Source organism: Triturus cristatus, chromosome 10, assembly GCF_964204655.1.
Source record: "Triturus cristatus chromosome 10, aTriCri1.1, whole genome shotgun sequence".
Lineage (NCBI taxonomy): Eukaryota > Metazoa > Chordata > Amphibia > Caudata > Salamandridae > Triturus > Triturus cristatus.
Genome location: NC_140593.1, coordinates 102,756,560 through 102,778,463, shown reverse-complemented (window position 1 = coordinate 102,778,463; position 21,904 = coordinate 102,756,560). Strand labels below are relative to the sequence as shown.

The window sequence follows — 21,904 nt, the reverse complement described above, 5'->3', positions numbered from 1 at the left end:
TTCCTACATGCTTTACGCGCCTGATCCTCATTGCCATTGGAAACTTAGCCAGGCAAAAGACGACAATCTGACTTTTATCGGTTTGTAATATTCTAAACGCCTCCTGGCTCTTCCTTGCGCCTAGGTTTCTGTAAATCTATACTTACCTATCTGCACTTACCTTCTTGATATTTTGATACTCCATATTTTTGATACAATATTCTGTCCAGATCATAATTTTGGTCCTCAATATTCTGTCAGCGATGCCAAATCACAGGAGCAAAGAAAGCACACTCACTATGTGTGCACTTCACAAAGAAGAATCAGGGGCAGCGGTCACACCTGCGATTGAGCGAACACCACACTAACGCAAATTAAAGGGTGAGCAATTTACACGCACATTTTGCATCCCCATCATGATCCGGACATTAGTAATTTTATTAAGATTCTGTTAGCTAAATTCAACAAAGGAAACATCTAATGAAAACATTTAAAGAGGACTAGTGATAGTTATTTTTATAATGAACCATTTATGATAATAGTGCAGATGATTTGGAAACATTAATTTTGACTCTCAGACCAAAATTTTTATGTAGGTAATTATACCATTTAAAATGCAAACACACCCACAGTGTATAATGGGAAAGCAGCACCTTTTTTGTGTTAAGCCTCTTCCGCCTGATCAGGAGGCACAGATAGGTTTTGACTCATTGTTGATCGACAAATCCGATCTGATGCTTGCGTGCAAATGTTGCAAACTACTACATTTGCCTTATATAGGTCTAATAGCTGTATTGATTAAAAATTTGACCTCTAACAGAAGTAACACAAGGTAGGTGGTGCCAGCATTTAAACATAAAAATAAATTCTTCTTACAAGGTAATAAGAATATAAGCGTGTACCATATAAACAAGCATTTACATCATCAATGTCTATTTGTAGGGACAGGAATTTAGTCTCCGACCGGTCATCGATTGGAACCTTGTCGAGTGCAAACGCAGCGGGCAGAATCCAACAACTGCGCTTAGCTGAGAATTTGAGCCCTCGCGAGAAACAAGAAGACACCCTGTCTCTTCAAGCAGGTAATGGCACCACGAGACCCAGAGACAGAAAATGCGTTTTGTGATGCAACCAAATTTAATCTTTTGTTCCAAAGACGTCACATGCACTTTATTGATGCTGACCACTAATACAGTGTATGCCACTGAGTTTTTTTTAAGCTGCCGCATTTTACTGACTACTGATCACTAATATAATGTATGTTGTATTGTATTGCATTTTTTTAATGACACTTACTACCCCTGTGTGTGGGGCGCTGAAGCGTTTGCTTACATGGGTGCGCTCGTGACCACAGTGTATTTTATATAGTGATTTATATTTTTCAGTTCATTATTTTGGTCATCGGCTGTGTTTTGTGCTTTTCATCACTGCTAAGTCAAACACACGTGGCTGATATTAGACTTTTTGTCCCATTATTTTATTTCTAAAATCTGTAGTTTTTTACAATTCAAAGAGGTCCACCTAGGTAACACAAGCAAGATGTTTTTAAACATGACTTATGCTTAGAGCCCGCCGTAGAGGACACTCCAGCTCGGAGCATTAGGAATAGAATAGTCCCATCCTGCAGTGGTTCCGCTTCAAACAGCCATCGCTGACGTCTTCCCTTCGGAGAGGGCTGTACCGACCAGTCATCCCTTTCCCAATGATCAATGCGGGTTAGATTTGGAAGGAAACGGGATACCTATGTATGTGGTGTGGAAAGAAGCTCCTTCCTCCCGCAGCAGGGTCACAATATGCACTTGCCCCCTCCCCCAGGTTTCCTGACCCTGTTCCTGTCAATAGCATCAGCACACACCCTTTTGCGCAGTCACACAGGTTAGTATAGAAAGCCCTAATGAATAAGGCATAACCTAGTCCGACCTTTTACAGAGGCTATAGGCACCATCACAGCATCCTGGAATAATGACCCAAACATGAAACCTGTCAAAGATGGGGCAGGAGGGTACCTGTTGAACTAAATGAGGCCAAACCCTCATTGATGACCAGTCGCTGGTCTAAGCCCTGTCCATCGGTCTCATGAGACAGGAGTTGGCCCCATATTTTCATGAAACCAGGTTGCCAGTCATTGAGTTTGTATGTCAGACTTTTGTGCTTTGTTTCCTGCCAAAGCAGGGTGGGGTCTTCCATTTTAGCAGTACACATAGTTTTGCCACCACCACAGGTGTGGAACATCCTCTCCACCAATGTTGGGTCCTCCCAGGTGTCCCTGAGAAATCATGCATTAATGCCACATACACTTAAATAGTGGAGCCAAATCCACAAGCAGATTGCCCCTTCTCGTGCACTGCATACCAGTAATGGGATAATGACGGGCAGGACAAGAGCATATGCAAAATGTCTTCCACTGGTTAGCCACACCTCCAGCAGGTTGTATCACTGCTCAGATGCAATCTATAAAGGGAATGTGGCATTCACTGCCATTCCTGAATAGTTTTGAAGAAGCAAACTTTCAGCCTGTCTTCTCCGAAGACCACCCTGTGATGGCCTAGACCATTAGCCCATTCCTTGTCTTGTTTTGAAGTTTTATATAGCGCATACTCGACCCGAGGGTATTGGAGCACTTTACAGGAGCACCTGTTACATTACTATGTTTGTCCTGAGTGGCCAAGGGTACGCCCAGAGGTGGGTCTTTTGCTCACCGTGCCCTTGGATTCAAGCTAGCCTGGCTGATGAGGGGTGATACCCAGAATCCAGTCCCAGGACGCCTGTTTCCAGTCCAGAGAGAACCTGGACTGGCAGTTCGGGCTAGACTGTTCCCATGAGGAGCAGGGTCAAGACTGATTTGCACATGGCTGGGTCCAAACTTGGGTGGCATAGTGAGAAAAAGAACGATTGATTCAACCCAGATCTCTTGACTGGGGTTGAGTGGTTGAAAAGTTTCAGCACTCCGTTCATCATCTTGCTATGTTTGCTAAGTTTGCCCATATGCGTGTCCCTTGCTCACACTTTGCCACTGGATTCCAGCTAGTCTGGCTGATGAGGGATGATACCCTGTAACCGGTCCCAGGCTACTTGTTCCCGGGTTGTTTCAGGTGTCAGCAAGAATGTAATTGCTTCTGTGAGCTACATCTGAAAATAGGGTAGTTTCCGCTTCATGGACAAAAGTGTGCTGGACCATGAGAGTTAGGCGACACTCTTGATTCTTTTCTGTTTGGTACACCTTGCCACCTTGTCTCTACTTTGAGGGATGTTTTGAATCCTATCACTGCAAATTAGTCTTGAAGTAGCGAACCATGAAAAATATTGATTGTATATGCATCACAGGCACACATTCGTAAGATGGGGGTAATGTAGAGCAACCACAGTGTGTGCAGAAATCTGGTCAATCCACAAGACAGTGAATGTACTGCCACCCACCTGTGGATTTGTATTGGTGTGAGGATTCAAGAAACACATGATTTTATAGCTCTGATTATTAGTTTGGTTTTATTTTTAAGTATTTCACCTCATGCCGACATAGGGCCCAATTATGAGTACGGCAGTCTTTGACCGCTGTACCTGCGGTGGTGGTCCTGTGGCCGTCACCATGCAAGGTGGCTTTTAGAACTGACCACCGATGTGACGTCTGAGCCTGGAACCACCGTTCCCAGGCAGTGGCGCAGCGCAGAGGGTCTATATAATATGCAAGGCTCGAGCGCCGCAATCCACTGAGCATATTATGAGTAAGGCTCCCTGTTTTACGTTTTTACTGATTTTTACAGATAAATACAGACAGAAAACATTTCTTTTCATGTCTATTTATTTTTAAATGTGGATAAAAATGGAAATTGAGTTGCTTTTTGAGTAATTCTAAATACTGTCTACCATGACTGCCAGGAGAATAGTTGTGTGAATTGATCGTTAAGGGGATTAAAAAGAAAGGAGTTTTAGTAAAGAGGCTTTAATACCAGTCGATATGCACAAGGTTGATATTGAAATGTGCATATTTTCATATAAGTGCATTGATTTATCTTCCGCTGGTATTAACAACATTGAACTCTGGCAGGGATTCAAGCATGAGTGCACATTTATCGGTTAAATAAATGTGGAAATTTACCAATTTCAGCTTAATTTTTCCATAAAACCCAGAATAAATATGGATAAATACAGATAAAATTAACAAAAAATAAATATCGATAAATACAGATGGAAATGTCAGAAAAATAAATACCATAAAACCGGGAGCCCAAGTATGAGTTTCCCCTATGCCAGCCTTTTCATGGTGGGCTCACCGCCATGAAAAAGCTGGCGGAGGGTAAACAAAGGGGGTTCTAGAGGGCCCCCATGCCCCTGCCACCATGGGGATGCATTCAGGGGTGCACAACATTTGCCCCACTGTTTGCATGCACCCCAAGTTCCAGGGCGGCATGGACTTCATAGTCCATGCCGTTCTGGAACTTCTTTTGTATCCCCATTGGGGTGCCCGTTTTCAGGGCATCGCCGTGGGAACGGCAAGAGAACAGACAGGAAAAGTCCAACAGACACAAGTTCAACTCGTAAGCTGGTTGGCGGTCCCTGCATGACTTTGGTGGTGCTGAGCTCTCGGCGGGCCTGCGCAGCACCTCCAAAGTCGTAATTGGCCCCATAGCCTCAATCAGCAGCAAAGCTCCTTACTAAAAACATATATATTGTAAGAGATTCCTCTTTACTTGATCCTCTGCACCAAACATTTTCTCACCACATAAGATCTGAACCCAGAGGTGACATCAAGGAGAGTGGGAGAATATTATTATAGCAGTAGTAATTTCCATGTATGATGTTAAACATATTTATAATTCTGAAGCACAGGGAAACACCATGGTTCCTCAAAAATATTAGCCAGGGGACACTTTTTGATTTCCTGAATGAGAACCATTGAACACAGATCTACCATTCATTTTCAAACTCTGGTTCACAGATGAAAGGGAATGACCAGAAAGATTTTGGATACTGCCAGAATAGGTTGAGACAAGTTTGCCTGCAGTGAAAGGTCTTTACTATACTGAAATTACCACACAGTGCCCTTACTATGCATTTTTTACCTAGCAAATTTTTACTGCTCATATGCTTCTACTACGCATGAAGTATATATATATATATATATATATATATATATATATATATATATACACACACACTGGAAAAATTAAAGGTTACAGGGACGTTATAGTTAGGTTCACATTTCAATGACACAAAACCATAGATTTTCAGCAGTTATAGTTACCTGAGTTAACTATAACTTACGCCCCCGCAATGACCTCACATATTACATCACTGATGACATGGTCAGTGACATCACTGACATCTCAAATGACATCACCGCTGACATCATCCAGTGAGTGTTAGTGTTTTGGAAATGTTTGAGTATTAAACATATATACCAAGGTATCACAAAAGTTAGATTAGTATACTTTGTGTACTACTAATGAGTGATGCTATTTCTAACATATATTATGTGAGTGGCTGTGTGAGTGTGTGTATCCGTGTGTGAGAGGGTGTCTGAGTGACTGTGTGGGTGTGTGAGTAGCTGTGTGGGTGAGTGAGTGGCTGTATTGGTGGGTGACTGGGTGTGTAACTGGCTGTATGTGTGAGTGGCTGTTTGAGCGATGGTTTGTTTAAGTGAGTTGGTGTGTGAGTGGCTGTATTGGAGAGTGAGTGTCTGTGTGAATGGCTGTATGGGTGAGTGTGTAGATGTGTGAGTGCTTGTATGGATTGTGTGGGTTTTAATGTGAGTGTGTGAGTGGTTGTATGGGTGAGTGAGTGCCTGTTTTGAAAGGCTGTATGGGTGAGTGAGTGGGCGCATGAGTAGCTATATAGGTGAATAAGTGGGCGTTTGAGTAGCTGTATGGTGAGTGTGTGGCTGTGTGAGTGGCTGTATGGGTGAGTGAGTGGTTGTATGAGTAGCTGTTTGCATGAGTGAGTGGTAGAGTGAGTAGCTGTATTAGTGAGTGAGTAGGTGTGTGAGTAGTTCTGTGGATGAATGAATGGTTGTATGGGTCTGTGAATGGGTATGTGAGTGATTGTGTGGGTGTGTGAGTGGGTGTATGAGAAGCTATATGGGGTGTGCCCACCAGGTACCTCTCTGCAACACAACTCTGTTGCGCTTACTAGAAGTGTAAAAAGGGGTGTGGCTTCAGACCACCTCTCTGCAACACAGCTCTGTGGAGCTTACTCGAGGTACCTTGTGGGCTAGTTGGCCTCCAGGGACCCTCAGGATTCAAGGTGACTTAATCCCCCAACTTAAAACGTGCCACGGGGCGCATCTGCACACTTGTCACATCTGGCCCCACCCCCTTTCGTCACCACTGTTCAAACGGGCCCTCTGGCACGTTGTAAGTTGGGGGATTAAGTACCCTTGAATCCTGAGGGTCCCTTGGGTCCAACTAGCACACCAGGTACCTCCAGTCATCGTCACAGAGTTGCGTTGTAAAAAGGGGCGTGTCCTCGGACCACCTCTCTGCAAAGCAGCTCTGTGCCGCTTACTGGAGGTACCTGGTGGGCTAATTGGCCCCCAGGGACCGTCAGGATTCAAGGGGACTGAATTCCCCAACTTACAATGTGCTAGGGGGCATGTTTGCACAGTGGTGCAGGAAGGGGGCGGGGCCTGATATAAGAAGTTAGCAATCCTGCTGTGTGGGACTTATTGGTGGTAATAAAAGGGATAGTTTGCCCCCAAGGTTGACTTTGGGGGCTAACTACCCCTCCTGTTACCTCCATTAACCACACACAGTGGGATTGCTAAGAGGTATTTCGGAGGCCACACTCACCTTTCTCCACCACTCTGGAAACGCTACTAGTATGTTATAGTCAGAAATTAGCATTTAAAAGACCTTTGAAATTCACTGAAAAAACTATAGGTTTCAGTGACGTTATAGTTAGAAATTAGCATTTAAAAGACCATTGAAATTCACTGAAAAAACCATAGGTTTCAGGCACGTTATAGTTAGAAATTAGCATTTAAAAATCCTTAGAAAACTACACCTCCCAGAATCTATTGGGTTCTGGTTGGCGCTATAGGAAATGATGTAATGGTGTTACCAAACATAAAAAGTGAGGATTTTTGGCGCGCTTTTCAAACCGTGATCAAGGCACAGATGGTGCCGAAAGCGTAGGTTTGTTTGCCTGTCTGTGTGAAATGCCGAAAATAATAATGAAATGCTGAAAAGAAAATTTAAATTCATCAAAAGTACCTGCGATGAGTGCAGCCCGTTTTGTGTATGTATATATATATATATATATCTACATATCTATATATATATATCTATCTATCTATATATATATATATATATATATATATATATATATATATATATATATATATATATATATATCTTGAACTCTGTGTTGAGACAGCAGGTGAGTCGCCTTCGCCTCCAGCACAACGGACACGGACCAATTGGTAGTGCATAATAGTTTATTTGTTCCTAGTACATCGCCATAATGTTTCGGCTCGTCCGAGCCTAGTTCACATGACATATGAAATATATATATATACACATACACGTCTGTGGCCGAAACTCGTCAGAGACAACACCCATGAAATAAAACTTTGAATTTTGGCACCAGCTATATACGGTGTCCATGTCCAAGTTTGTGTGTCTGTGTAGATCTACTTAAGAAAACACCAGAAATTGAATCAGATAAATCAACAATCATTAGACTGATAACAACTTACAGTGCAGAAAACAAAAGTTTAATAAGAATCATCAAAAAACACTGGGGAATCCTCCAATTGGACCCTACCTTAACAGCAATAATTGGTGATCATCCAAATGTAACATACCGCCGGGCAAGAAACATAGGAGACAGCATTGTCCACAGCCATTTCCAACAGACACCAGCTATCACATGGCTACAAAGAGAAGGCTTCTGGGCGTGCAAACACTGTAAAGTGTGTAAAATCGCGATACATAAACAAGAGGTCAACATCAGAAATGGGACCAAATGGAAAATTAAACAACATCTCACATGTAAAAGTAACTATGTAATCTACATGGTAGAGTGCCCCTGTAAACTGCGATACATCGGAAGCACAATCTTTGAGGTCAAAAAGAGAATTCTTGAACATGTCAGAGCCACAAATCACAAGGATCGTACAAATGCCATAGCAAAACATATGGAAATACACCATGATGGCAAGTGGGAATCCCTAAAATATTGGGCTCTGGAGCAAATCCCTTTGACAGAAAGAGGTGGAGATCGCAAGAAAATCCTACGACAGAAGGAATCAAAACACATACTCTCTTTTAGAACCTTAGATCCAAGGGGCCTCAACCAAAATGAAGAACTTTATGTACATCTTTAAGCAAGTAAGCATGGACACACTCGCAGCCACCTCTCAATAAAATCAACATTCACCGGAGAGTAATGAAGTATACAATGAGATAAAACGAAGCAACATCAACTGTGAATAAAGACTTATTGAAAAAAACTGCAACTTCGTTTTGAAAAAAGCTCACTAGAGAGCAATAAACATTTAATGATATGAAGCATATAGAGCCACAAATGGACAAAATAAATATATCACATAAAAAAGCGCACCTTGATAGCACTGATAAAACTTGTAATTAACAAGACTTGAAAAAATGAAACTACACTACACACAATGCACTAAAAAGAAACAGGAAGTAATTGTGTATTAATCGAAATAAAAGATATCCTTATGTGAAGGCGAAACGCGTTGGGCATGGCAAGATCCTAAATTAAAACCGCAATAACTTCTATCTACAAGAGAGTGCGTTTTTCTTCTTTGCCGAAAGGCAAAAACCCAGTTTCATTGTTTACCGGCGTGGCCCTGCTGGATGAAACGCACCGCCCCACCATAGAGCGCCGGCGTCTACACTTGGGCTACATTGTGGCAATATATATATATAAAAAAACACTTACCTGAGTTATACCTACCTTACATAGACTTTCCATGCAGTGTAAAGGCATCCGTGGTAAAGGCATATGTGTGATAAAAAATGCTTGGTAAAGGCATGCGTGGTATTTGGCAGCTTTGTAATGCCATACAGCCATCTGTCCTTTTAATGCCTGGGATTTTCAGACATTGAAATTATATGATAGTGCTGTTTTCCTCATGGCCCAGGAGCTGATATCTGCAACCCAAAGACAGGTACTACCCACCAGCATTTTTTGGCAGAGTGACTAGCTTATGACATATGCATCTCCAACTTAATTGAAAATCCATATGTGCTTTTGGTACCCTCACACTATGGAGACATATGAGACTCAAAACATGGAATGCTTTTCTCCCTGACATATTTCTTTGTGAAGGAACTACAAAAAAGATCATTTGTACAATGGAAGAAATAAAAGAAAATGCTGTGCAAGCTGTCCTGACTGGCCAGTCAGGGCAAGGGAACTTTAGTCACATGAATAGATACCTAAGTTTGTACAGAGTTAAAAATATATATACATTTTTTTATACTTATTGTTTGGGACTTATCTGTCATCAACTAAATAATGCACCATTTTCAGAGTGATTTTCCATAATTGCTGATATACTTCTATAGAACATAATGATGCAACTCGCAGCCCCTAAGAGAACCCTCATTTGTTTTACTTTACCAGATTCATGGTCTTCAAGGCAACATTTCTTTACTTAGCGGACTGCAATTTATGTTTATTTATTTGGGAAATACAGAACAAGTACTTAGCAATTTTGTTAAAAAAAGCCCCATTTTTTATCATATTTTTAAGGTGCAGTAAGCTATTCATATTACACTAGCAAATTGTCCTAAATGTGCCCAAAAACCCATCCAGTTTATATGGATGCATTACAAGACATAGGAGGTGTTGGAACAACCTAACATCAAATATTTGAAGAAAATCCCTGGCACTGGAATGTGTGTACATTTGACATTGAAGGAGTTAATAATACGCAGTCAAAGTCTCTGGTTTGGGAATTTGAAACACCTTACTATTCAAATGCTCAATTCTACTTTTAAAAGTTGCAGCCATCTTGAACCTCCAAGGAGCAACAAAGATGACTGTGACACCCTGACCCAACACAACTGTCCTTTCCTCCCATAGCACAGCTCCCGCCCAGCCATATAGAATACACTTCTCTCACCTGAGAATTCTCGCATTCCTTTATCATCTGCTGGAGTGCATTATCTTGCAACACCATCCTATTGTACAATGGCAGCAGACAGGTGACACAGTGTGAGGCCTAGATGCTTTGGTGCTCCAAATCCTCAGCACCTGACCGGGCCATCAAGGGTGTAGTCCTTGTGATGGCACCAAAGAGGACCAGCTGAGTTTCCTCAAATAGATCAGTGATGGTCACATTTACTTCAAGGTGTACATATCAGAAATAATGACATGCCCTATTAGCATGCACCCGAACAAACACAATGGGCACTTACTACCTTAACGCAGTAAGGGTGCTGGACATGCTGACCCTATTGTGGGGCCTTTACCTGACTATGGAATTGTTGGAGGGGAGAACTGTGAGGCTTAGCCTGGCAGGAGCCAGTGGGACACAGTATCCCAAAAGAGGAGTGTGCAAAATAATAGTTGTGGAAGTAACTGGGCCACTTGACTATTGGATGTGGGGATGAAAAAGAATGGGATGTTGCACCATGCTAGCTCTCTTTGAGCACCAAGTAGTAGCAACTGACTATTTGTTGAGGCTGAGGTTTGCAGAATAACATTAGGCACATACACTAGTATTAATAGTGTTGATGTTGACATAGCAGAACAGATCAAATTAAGCTGCCTTCTGTCATTTGAGAAGCAAATATTCTTTGCCTGGAGTGGTCAATATTGCGCAGAAATGGGGAGCGGAGACGGCCCCGGGCCTGAGGGACTAGGCGATAGACATGGACAGGGCAAGGATTGCCGAAAAAGATGTTTTCAAACACAGAGGGTGCCCCAAAAAATGGGACCACAAGTGGGGGAGGTGGAACAAATACAGAGGTGACCTGTCTGTATCCCCTACCATTGAACTACAGCGAGATCGACGCCTCATGCTGGAGGTCTCCGGATTTGACGATACACTCCCGCCTTGATGAGAGCGTCACGCTTGCTCTATAGGATGTCACCGAAAGGTATGGGACTCTTACCGCAAACGACTATGTACCCGGGTGCGGATCGCTGCCTAACAGTTATGTTATTCACATGTGTGTGCGGCGTCGGGGAGGTGGACTGTACTCAAGTCGTACTATATAAGATGTATTTGCCATTCTTACACAGTGGACCCATATGCCGACTTATCAAAGCACTGTACCATGTCTTTTTCTTTTTGCTTAATAAAAATTGTTTAAAAAATATATATATATTCTTTGCCAGCTCAATGGTGCTAGTTTTGTCAATGATGTAAAGGTGAACAGATGGACCACACCTGCTGTAGCTACTAATGTCATCCAGCCTACTGAGCTGATCTTACTGCCTTGGCTTATTACACTGTTTACACCCTTGATACAAAGTCAATATTTGGTGCTGGAATAAGCCAGGTCATGGGATAATGTAAGTGGGATAGGTTAATGGGCCTTGGAGGAGGCAAGACATATAGAGAATTAAACCAATAGTAGACTAGCCCAGAGCCGAGGATAGGCGAGGTTGGGCAGAGGACGACCAGAAGAATAGGTTGCCTGGGGAAGAGAGGCAGATGGGAGGTAGAGGTTGAGCAGGAGGGAATTATCAAAGGGAGAATTTTCACACTGAAGAGGAGTTGGAACTGAGAGAGAGCAGTGAGTCAGGGGTAGGATTGAATTGAATGTGTACCAGACAAAGAAAAAGATCAGAGCCAAAAGAGGGTTAAAGATTGACAGGGGCCATGGGGAGCTTTAAGGAGCTGATCAGCTTGTTTGTAGAGAACAGACATAGGTATATGCAATGAATGAATGCATTTATATAACGTTAACGTAACTACTACACAAGAGGTTGGAAGTTAAATATGCACAGGTACAATACAGATTTAAGTAGAGAAAAGTTTATTTGTGAAGCAAAGATTGGAAAAAAAAGGTTTAGTGGACATCCTGAAGCATCGGTTAAACAAAAGAAGTATTAAGTCTTTCCAGAAGAACAAAAGGCGCTAATAGCCCTGAGTGCAGCCAGCAAGAAGTTCCAAATTTCGGGAGTGCAAACAGAGAAAAGATTGAGCCATGTTTCATTGTTTTTTCTTAAATCTGAGCCCCACAACCCTTTTAAGAGTTGGGAGGTTGTTACTATGCAAGATATTTGAAATCGACAATGCATTAGATTCGTGCACAGCACAGGGCATTTTGTAGATGCATCTAATCCTTAACCTGAAGGCGTTCAAGCGTGATAAGAACAGGGGGAAACAGTCAGAATGTTTGCATGGGCTCTTATGCAAGAATGGAAAATGGGTCCCTTTGTCATCTGATTTGGCTGTCAAAAGCAGTCACAATGTGGGCGCATTGGTCCCTCACACCTGCGAGCGCAAGTTCCACAAGTAAACAGTGAGGACCCATGGTCTAATCTTGGAAAGACCAAGGACTGCAGACCTATACTGAAATTGAGTTCCTGTTTGTAAGGTTTTATCCTATAAGTACCAGTAACTGGAATTGCATAGCTCTGCAAATATTATGTGTGTCATTATGTAGATTAAGTCTCTTTTCAAGTATGAATCCTAGGAATGTTGTGGTTTGATGATAGCTGGTTTGTAGTCACCAATGTTAAACGTTTAAGCCTTATGTGTATCTGGGATTTGTATTGCACTAACCCAGCTGTAAGGCATATCAGTGCTGTACAGACCATCAATGAACAGCAGTATTCTCACAGATTGGGCGCTGGGGTAATTTTTAATTGAAATTCTATTTTCATAGTCTTGAGTTTAAGATAATAATACAGATAGTAAACATGTCCCTGGTTTTAATATCCTTTGTAAGAAAAACACCCACTGTTCTAATAATGTAACATTGACAAACCAAGGGGGCTAATTTTGAGTTTGACAGGTAGAGGATACTCTGTCAGGATGTAGGAGGACATTACCCCCCGGACCACGAGGGACCTCTACCTGACATATCTACAGTTGTCCTCCAGCCCAGTGGGCAACTCTCAATACTGACAAGAATTGACATTATGGTGGTTCCTGTGAATGTTGTAAATGTTTGACTCATGGCTCCCTCAAACATGGACAAGGTAACCCGGACTGTCAGAGCATCTTAGGACGCGCGCATTGTGTGCTGTGGCAATTGCGCGTAGCGCTCGCATTTTAAATTACCTATTCTAGTATTTGCGTTGTTATTTAGTTTGTTTTCCATGTTTTTAACACAGGGCACCCTCCCTCTTACTCTCATTTAAATCAATTGTACCACCGCTGTTTTAGCGGGTCCGGTCCTGGTGGGGCACGTCATTAGGGGGATTAGGCCGCCATCTTGGAGTGGTGTCGGGGACGTCTGGGGCCGCCATTTTGAGCGGTCTAGCGCTCTTCTACACACACGGGCACCCTATTTAAACCAGCCCTCAAGCGCGCAGCGGGAGTGCCTTCCCTGTGCCTGAGTCGTGCCAGAGTCCTGCCCGTCTGCGCCCGTCAGCGCTAAGGAGGCGCGAGGCGCGGAACATCCTACACATCCTATAGGTAGGTGGTACATATCCGTTGTGCAGATGGCTGTCGCAAGGGGATATTCCAGGGAAGAGTTGCTGTACCTGGGAGGGGTGGCTTTACGGTGTGCTTGTGAGCCCGTTAGCCCCCTTCGTGGTCAGTATAAGTGCGCCGGCTGTAACTGGTCGTTAAATGACCCCTCCCTAATCTCCGCTTTAATGGACCCGTCTCCGCGCAAGCCTCCGGGTAACAGGTCAATAACCTCTCGAAACATTACGATTTGGAATTTAAATATTAGGTCCCTATCGAAGCATCATCTAGAAATATGGAATCTTTTACGTGATGAGAGACCTGATGTCTTTTTTATGACGGAGACTTGGCTTCAGGAAGTTGACATCGCAGTGGTGAATCTGGCCCTCCCTTCAGACTATTCCATCTATACCCTTAATCGGGCATCTAGGGGGGGTGGAATTGCTGTGGCTGTCAAATCCTGCTACCCTTATGACTGGAGGGCAGTAAACCTGGTAGGATGTGAAAGTGCATTCTTTAAGATCTCTATTTCCCATCATTTCGCACTATCCGGTCTTCAAATTTATCGTCCTCCTGGATGTGACACTGCATTCCGAAAGGCTCTTCCGGAGTGCATTAGCTCGCTTGCATTGGGGTGCGCTAATTTTAGCATCCTGGGTGACCTCAATATTCATTTTGATTGCCCTCACATCCTGGCTATCAACAGTACGTTGGCGGATTTAGAGGCTCTCCAGCTTAATCAGCTGGTCACTCTTCCAACGCATGTGAGTGGTCATATACTCGACCCGTTTTTTACTAATTGTCAGGGGCTACGGTAGCTATACCAAGCCCTGTTGCTTGGTCCGACCATTTTTTGGTTAGCATTTCGCTCTCAACTGCTGAATATCGGTATAAGCCCCAGGATAAAGTAGTGTACAAGCGCCATTGGAAAAAACTTAGGCTGGAGGACTTTCACCATTTGTTGGTTACAAATCCGCCTGGCCCTTTCCACAATGTGGAATCTGGGTATGATTCGTTCTGTGACTGGGTCTCTCAGGCCTTGGACATACTGATCCCGGCTGCCTGGTCGAAATGTCGGTCCAGAGAACCCAGCCCATGGTACGACAGTTCCCTGACACTGTTAAAAAAGGCCTGTAAACAGGCTGAAAGGGAGTGGCGGAAGTCTTATGATGCAGAAAAAAAATCTAGGTATCTCTCCACAGTCAAATACTATCACAGAGCTGTGTGCAGAGCTCGGGCTGCCTTCTACTCACATGAATTCAGAGCAAGTCCTAATCCATTGAACCTAATCTTTAAGGTCCTTAAGGACCTGATGGCTAAAAAAGTTCATTCGGCTGAAACTCGCTCGGTGGCTCATTGCGAAGATTTGGCTTTGTTTTTTCTTGGAAAGATTCAAGCCATTTACCGTGCTTTTCTCCCCTCTGAGCCAGTTGTTGAATGTACCAGCCCTACATCAATCATAGGTGACACATTGGAGGTATTCCCTAGTCTATCAATGGACACACTTTTAAAACTAGCCCAGAAGGTAAAATCTGGCTCGCCCATGGATCCCATGAGGCCAGCTCAGTTTAGAGACTCCGCCACTATCTGCCTTCCTCCATTATGCCATCTTTTAAACCTCTCGCTGGCTACGAGTGTTGTCCCAACTAAATGGAAACAGGCTATTGTAACACCCATTCTGAAAAAGCCTACATCGGATCCATCTAAACTCGAGAACTATCGCCCGATCTCCCTCCTCCCTTGGGCTTCCAAAGTTGTCGAGTCCCATGTGAACGAGGTCCTGAATAAACACCTCATAGGGGCAAACATTCTGGACCCCTCCCAGAATGGTTTTCGGGCTGGTCATAGCACCGAGACCGCCCTGCTCTTTATGACAGAACATCTGCGTGTTACGCTTGATTCAGGTCAGACTGCGGCACTGTTGTTGTTGGATCTCAGTGCCGCATTTGACACGGTTTCACATGGGATTTTAATTCAACGACTCAGGGAGGCGGGTGTTATGGGCCCTGCTCTTGATTGGTTCCGTTCCTTTCTCACTGGTCGGACCTTTAAGGTAGCCACGCCGCCTTTTCAATCTAAGTCCTATTCGCTGGAGATGGGTGTGCCCCAGGGTTCGTCGTTGAGCCCCACATTGTTTAATCTTTATGTGAGGCCTCTAGCGGATGTCGTCAAGCATTGGGGTATGACTATGGTCTCCTATGCTGACGACACGCAGCTGGCGGTCGTCCTAAGTGGGGACTCCGACCTGGATGCACCCAGATTCCGGGATGGACTATCGGCAGTGGCTAGATGGATGAATACCAACTGTCTCCAATTGAATGCTAAAAAACTGAGGTCATGATCGTGGGCAAGCTGACTGATCTGTGGGGTGATAGGTGGTGGCCTTCGGAATTGGGTGCAACTCCTGTGCCAGTGTCAGAGGTAAAAAATCTGGGAGTGTGGCTTGACTCTGCCTTGAGTTTTAGTGTCCATACAAAAAAAGTGGCGGCCACCTGCTTTGGCATTCTGCGAGGGTTGCGTCCACTCCTGAGGTTTTTAGATGCCCCCACCAGACAGCTGGTTATCCAGGCATCCATATTATCGCGGTTGGATTATGCCAGCTCACTTCTGTTGGGGGCTAATCAGGCTGAAATAGCACGGATGCAATGTGTTCAGAATGCCGCCGCTAGAGCCCTGATAGGTTTACCAAGGTCCTGCTCTGCGGAAAAGACCATCCGTGCTCTGCACTGGTTACCTATGGTGCAGAGGATTCAGTTTAAGACCCTGTGCCTTTCTTATAAGATCCTCAGGAAGACTTCTCCCCAGATCCTTTCCACTTTTTTGGTTCCTTACGTGCCCTCACGTCCCCTTAGATCTTTAGGTCAAAACCTGGTGGTGGTCCCGCGGTTCAGGCTTTGTAGGGCTGGTGGAAGGTCCTTTCAGGTCCTGGCCGCAAAGTTGTGGAACTCTCTTCCTCCTTATTTGCGTGGAATTGACGAACTCTTGAAGTTTAGGAGGGCCATCAAGACGTATCTGTTTTCCTCCCTAGGTTAGTACTCTGTTTCTGTGCGAGTTTTCTCCTTTTTGGTTCTGTTGTGTTTGGGACTTCCTTTTCCAAGCGCCGGGACGCCCCTTAGCTGGGGCAGCCGCGCGCTATAAAAGTGCTGGTAACATAACATAACATAACACATGGCGGATCTCTGTCAAATTTACTCAACGTTTTACATTTTTCAAAAACATACTCTCAAATTGGGAGTTTGTTATTGAAAATTGTAACCTGATTCGCCCTCACACCATGGGAGTTTCCTACCCTGTTGTGGCGGTTATTAGTTATATATTACATTTTTACTACCCTTCACTGCCAGGTTTTACCTGACGGTAATGAACAGCAAAAAAAGGTTATCCAACCGCCAAATCTAAATAGGGCGGGGGGTCGGATGCCTAACATCCGACGGCCTGTACTCTGTTGGGCCATCGGAGGAGTATGTCTTGAACGGAGCCGGAGTGGGCTCTGTCGTCAACATACTTTCAGTCTGTCTGTCTCTAAATGAGAACAGTGGGCCGACGGTTTGGTGTAGAGGGTACTTCATCTCCACTGCGACGGACTGCCCTCTCCGCCAAACACTAAATCAGGGTCCAAATTAGTACCTATTGAGCCTGATGAATAAGACATAAATAAAATGCTGTGTGTGGTCAAAAAAGCCATTCATTGTATTATTGAGACTGTTGGTACATGATATTTGAATATTTAGTCATGTGTGTGTGCGTGATCATGAATTTACTTCTGCTTCTTTCCCTCCAGCCTGCTGTGCTGCTCTCACGGAATTGGTCCTCAATGATACGAATGCCCACCAAATAGTCCAGGTACAGTGGACCATGTCTCAATTAGAAAAGCTGCAAAACTAAAATATTTGTTATTCTTTGTAGTAGTGACGAGGATATGGCTATTGAAATGACTTGTTTGTTATGCCTTCCAAATGCAGTCAAAATAATTTACCTCTATAACAGCCCAAGTTCTGCAGAAAATTGACTCTATTAGAGTTTTTTATATGAAAAACTGCAGAGTTATGTATCTGAATCCCTATTTTTCGAAATATTACAATATATTGTTGATAAATTATGAAACATGGCAAAATTGAACTTCAAATTATTTGAAATGTCACTCTTGGCACTCATGCTTTCACCACCCAAACCCTATAATGTAAAAGATCCATTAAAAGGAAAAGCTTATCAACAAAGCACTATATCAGAAGAATCCTAAACCATTGGAGTTCCTTACCTTGGGCAGGAAGCAGGGGCGTGGGGGCGCTGAAAATAAACCGAGTGCCAGAGATGGCTGGTGATTTTTAAAAGCAGTGGGGTGTAAATGAACTGCCTGAATTAGCATCAGCGAGAGGGATTCACTTTCTTGAGGAGGGTCTGTGAGGAACGGTTCTCACCGAATAAAATTTGAAAATAAATTGTGCCAACTACTTAAATTTATCACAATTTTCATAAAAGTTACTAAAATTCCTTAAGTTTTGAGAAGACACTCATTAACTGTTTTAGTAGTACATGGCGTGCCAACCAAGCCAACCACCACACCTCTAGGCCCTCTAGGAGTTATGAAGTTTCTGCTGCCACAAAATTTTTTGCGAAAGAGTCGACAAAATGGTCCATTTTGCAGCATGAACTAAAAATGTCTAAAAAGCCATAGGTTAGAGACAGTTCAGAAATGATATATCACTTACCCAATCATTTTAAAGCATCTATCTTAACTTCTTTTTATTTTTCTTCCCAGCCATTCAAAGTAGATTCTCAATCATAAATATTTTATGACTAACAAACTCTTTGGATGGGGCAGGGTGGAAATATTTAAAAACAATTACACTAATCTTCCATTTCCCACAGAACGCAGCAGTGGTACCTCAATGTTCAGCAGATCAGGGTCCTAGATTTGAGAACTTGGTGTGTTTCACAGGTGGGATGGGCTTGAAACCCATACTGCTTAGATAGCTAGACCATCATGTTGGAACTCTTTGTGGCCTTCACAATACAGAGAACTTTCTAAGATGTGACTGATTTGTTGAGTGAATACACAGACAAGAATCTTTCATGTCCTGTTCTAACTAAGGATTGACATGGTGCAGGATATGAACTTGAACTGTGGTTGTATTTCCTATTTGTTTAACACATTTATATTTTTCATGGCAGGAAAATGGTGTTTACACAGTTGGGAAGTTAATTTTACCAAATAAAAATAAGAATTCTGCAAAAGACAAAGTCAAGTTGTTACAGGTGAGAACTGTTATGTAAAGTATATTGTGAACAATTGAAAACGATGTTATTTCAAATTTTAGTTAATTTCATATATTATTCCCCTTGTGACATCTCTGACAATAACTGTATGATTTTTCTATATATTAAGCTAATACGTCTTCCTCGCATACCTGGCATATATGACCATGGCTCCATCTCCAAACGAATGAGTAGTGTTTCAGTAACCTTTGTTAGATAGGTTGCAGTCGCCTGAGCGTACATTTTACTCAGGTGACCAACAACTGAATTTTTTCAGAAAATTTGTATAGGTTAATGATCCCTTTATCAGGTGTAACCACATAAAGCCAAATGTGTCTCCTGTATTTAAGGTTGACAGATCGCGCCATGGAAAATTCCCATTTTTGCACTCTTGATAACTTTGACATTCCCTGAGCAATTTGCCCCATACTTGGTGGAGAACAGCGTTCAAAATGAAACCCTTGAAGTTGCAGATTCTAAAGTAGTACAGGGTGCTGGGGGTCTAAAGATTTGTGACATTTCCAAATAAAATGAGTTTTGACATGGGTAAATTTTATCTGTGAATCTGTTCAAAAGTGCACCAAATTTTGTTTGAGCATTGTAATACTGACAGCTCATGTGAAGACAATGGAGCTATAGTGGGCTATTAACGCTGGTTTAGGCCCGCTGCTTTCAACATTACTATGTCCTAATCTGCACCCTCTAGCTCTCCCCTGCCCCTGCCTCTCGAGGATATGTACACTGGTCAAAGGAAAGAAGGACGGACTGTTTTAATTGCCTCACCACTTGCCGTAGCTGGCTATACCGGCCATTAGAGTCCTACTTCCTTATTATAGGCGCTCACATTTGGCTTGGGCATAAAACACTGGAGCGGGCCTTTAATGGCCTTTATCGTCTTCTACAGCTATATTGTCACAGCAGCCTTTCCATCACAGGATATCTTTTCTCAGTTTGGTGAATTTTTGTCCAACCATTTTTGACATACAAGCAGTCATGGGAGTGTCCCGTTTGCATGCAGTAGTGCTGTGCATGTCTGCAGATGTTTAGAAACAACAGACACATTATTTGAAAGTCCAGAGAGTGATGACGGTGCCAAGGCCCTAGATCAGTCCATGTGTGTGAGAAGGTAATCCTTTTTGCCCTGATCACTCCCATTTTTAACTTCGTACTCATGGTAACTGACCCTGACTGTGCCCTGGGCTCTGCTTACCAGACCCAAACCCAGTGCTCTATTTTAAAGGTATATGGTCTAATTACAACTGGCATTGGCAGACCCTTGTAAGTCCCTTTTAGATAATAGGGCTGGGGGGAATTCAACTTACCTATAAGTCCCCAGTATATAACAGGGCAAGGAGGTTTAGAGGCCTGGTAGATTTTCTGTACCTGTGTGTGCACTGCTGTGTTGCCTGCTGTCATTTTAAAGGTAGCCCTGCCTTTCAAACTGTCTTTAAAATTAAATTATATGCAAATTCGACTTTGGATTTAAAGGTACTTCCAAAGTCTCAAACTACCTTATATGTGCATATAGGTCACCCCTAAGGTCTCCCATAGGGGCCAAGGGGTAGGGTGCTTTGTAACTAGAAGCATGGACATTATAAGAGATGTTTTATAAGCCCTGTTGCAAACACTGCCAATGTTGTTCTCCCCATTGTAGTGAATGGCTCCATAGGCTAACATTGTAATATTTTATTTAAAAATAAATATTGTTAGCAGCCATGTAAAAACAATATACTTCAAGATATCAAATTAATAGTTCAGATATATCCAACCACTTGCCACTGTTGGATTTTTAATACCTATTACAGCAAAGAAGTTATTAAACATTATTTTTTGTGAGCCAAAGTCCAGCTTTCCATCTGCTCTCTCCTGATTGGCCAGCCTGCTCCCAGGCTGTTGCCGTGCTGCCTGATGAGGTGTGAAGTGTCCTGTTAAAGGACACAACCGGTTTACTGTGGCCAGAGAAGTACAAGCTGCAGAGCAGATGACAGAAGGGGGTGAGGAGTGGCCAAACTGGTCTTCAAATGGAGATGTCACTTCAGGACAGCACAGGCCCACCCCCCGCATCTTGTTTTTTCAGCCACATATGAGCCTTTGTGATTAGATTAAGGATAAGGTTGGAAAGGGAGTGTTTAGGGAAATGTACCTACCACAGTAGGTTGGGTTACCCTAATACAGCTACTACACCTGGGTGGCACCCTGCATCCCACTGATCAGGGTGCCCCTCCTGCTTGATGCCCAGAAACCATGGATACATATGGGAGAGTTGCATAGCTTCTCAGATCTGCTGCCTGAAGAAACAAGAAGGACTACCTTGCTGACTCCCTGGCCTGTACCGAGAGGACTGCACTCACCAAGACTGCACCTGCTGCGCTCTGTGGGACTCAGCACCAGAAGGACTTTGCCTGACTCTGAAAGTCTAAGGAGTTGACTCCCTGCAAGCAACAGGTTAACAGAGCCCACCTGCATCATCTCCACCAAGAGTCCCCATGGAGTACGTCCTGTGGCCGCTTAAGGATTTGGCTGGGTGCATTATGTGAATTGTAATCCAGATATCCCAGGGACGATCTAGGAGATTCCAGACCTTTGGATTGGAGTTTTGCACACTTTCAATCTGCAAGGAGGTCTGCTGGAAAAATCTCTAGAAGTTTGGAGAAGATTGGCGCAACTTTGGGAAAAAGCTCCATAAGGTGACTGGCCCGACGTCGAGAGCCAAGCTGGCTATCTTCAACTGCAGCCCAGCCTACAGTTCAGGTTCGTCCAGCTGATAAGCTCCAGAGCTCCAGACATCAATGATTTGACCGGGAGCTCACAGAAAGTCAAGCCGGAAAACCTGCAACGAATCTAGCCTCACGAAGTGCCGTGCTTGACGTTGAGGGAAAAAGCTCTAGAAAAACGACTAAGTGTGGAGGTAAAATTTTGATTGAGGCCTCCCGCTAAGTATATCCAACCAGGGCTCCGTTGCAGTTGGCCTCAAACCTTGACTTTGTCACGGTCAAGCGCTACTAGATGTCACAAAGCGGCGCTATCTGTTTTTAAGCAACAGAAAGTATTTATTCTTTCAAAATGTATATCTCCGATTCCCTACATTGGATTTTTGTCATTTTGGTT

At 43.4% G+C, this 21,904-nt stretch overlaps 1 protein-coding gene across 2 annotated transcripts in view; it reads left to right on the top strand.

The window, feature by feature from the left end:
- NEK10 (NIMA related kinase 10) overlaps positions 1-21,904 on the top strand; it is a 1,348,206-nt gene that overhangs the window by 553,866 nt on the left and 772,436 nt on the right. For both annotated transcript variants that reach the window (XM_085630543.1, XM_085630544.1), the window contains exons 13-15: positions 922-1,061; positions 17,322-17,383; positions 18,713-18,796. In XM_085630543.1, the coding sequence (XP_085486669.1) occupies positions 922-1,061; positions 17,322-17,383; positions 18,713-18,796 (286 nt within the window). The remainder of the gene's footprint in view (positions 1-921; positions 1,062-17,321; positions 17,384-18,712; positions 18,797-21,904) is intronic.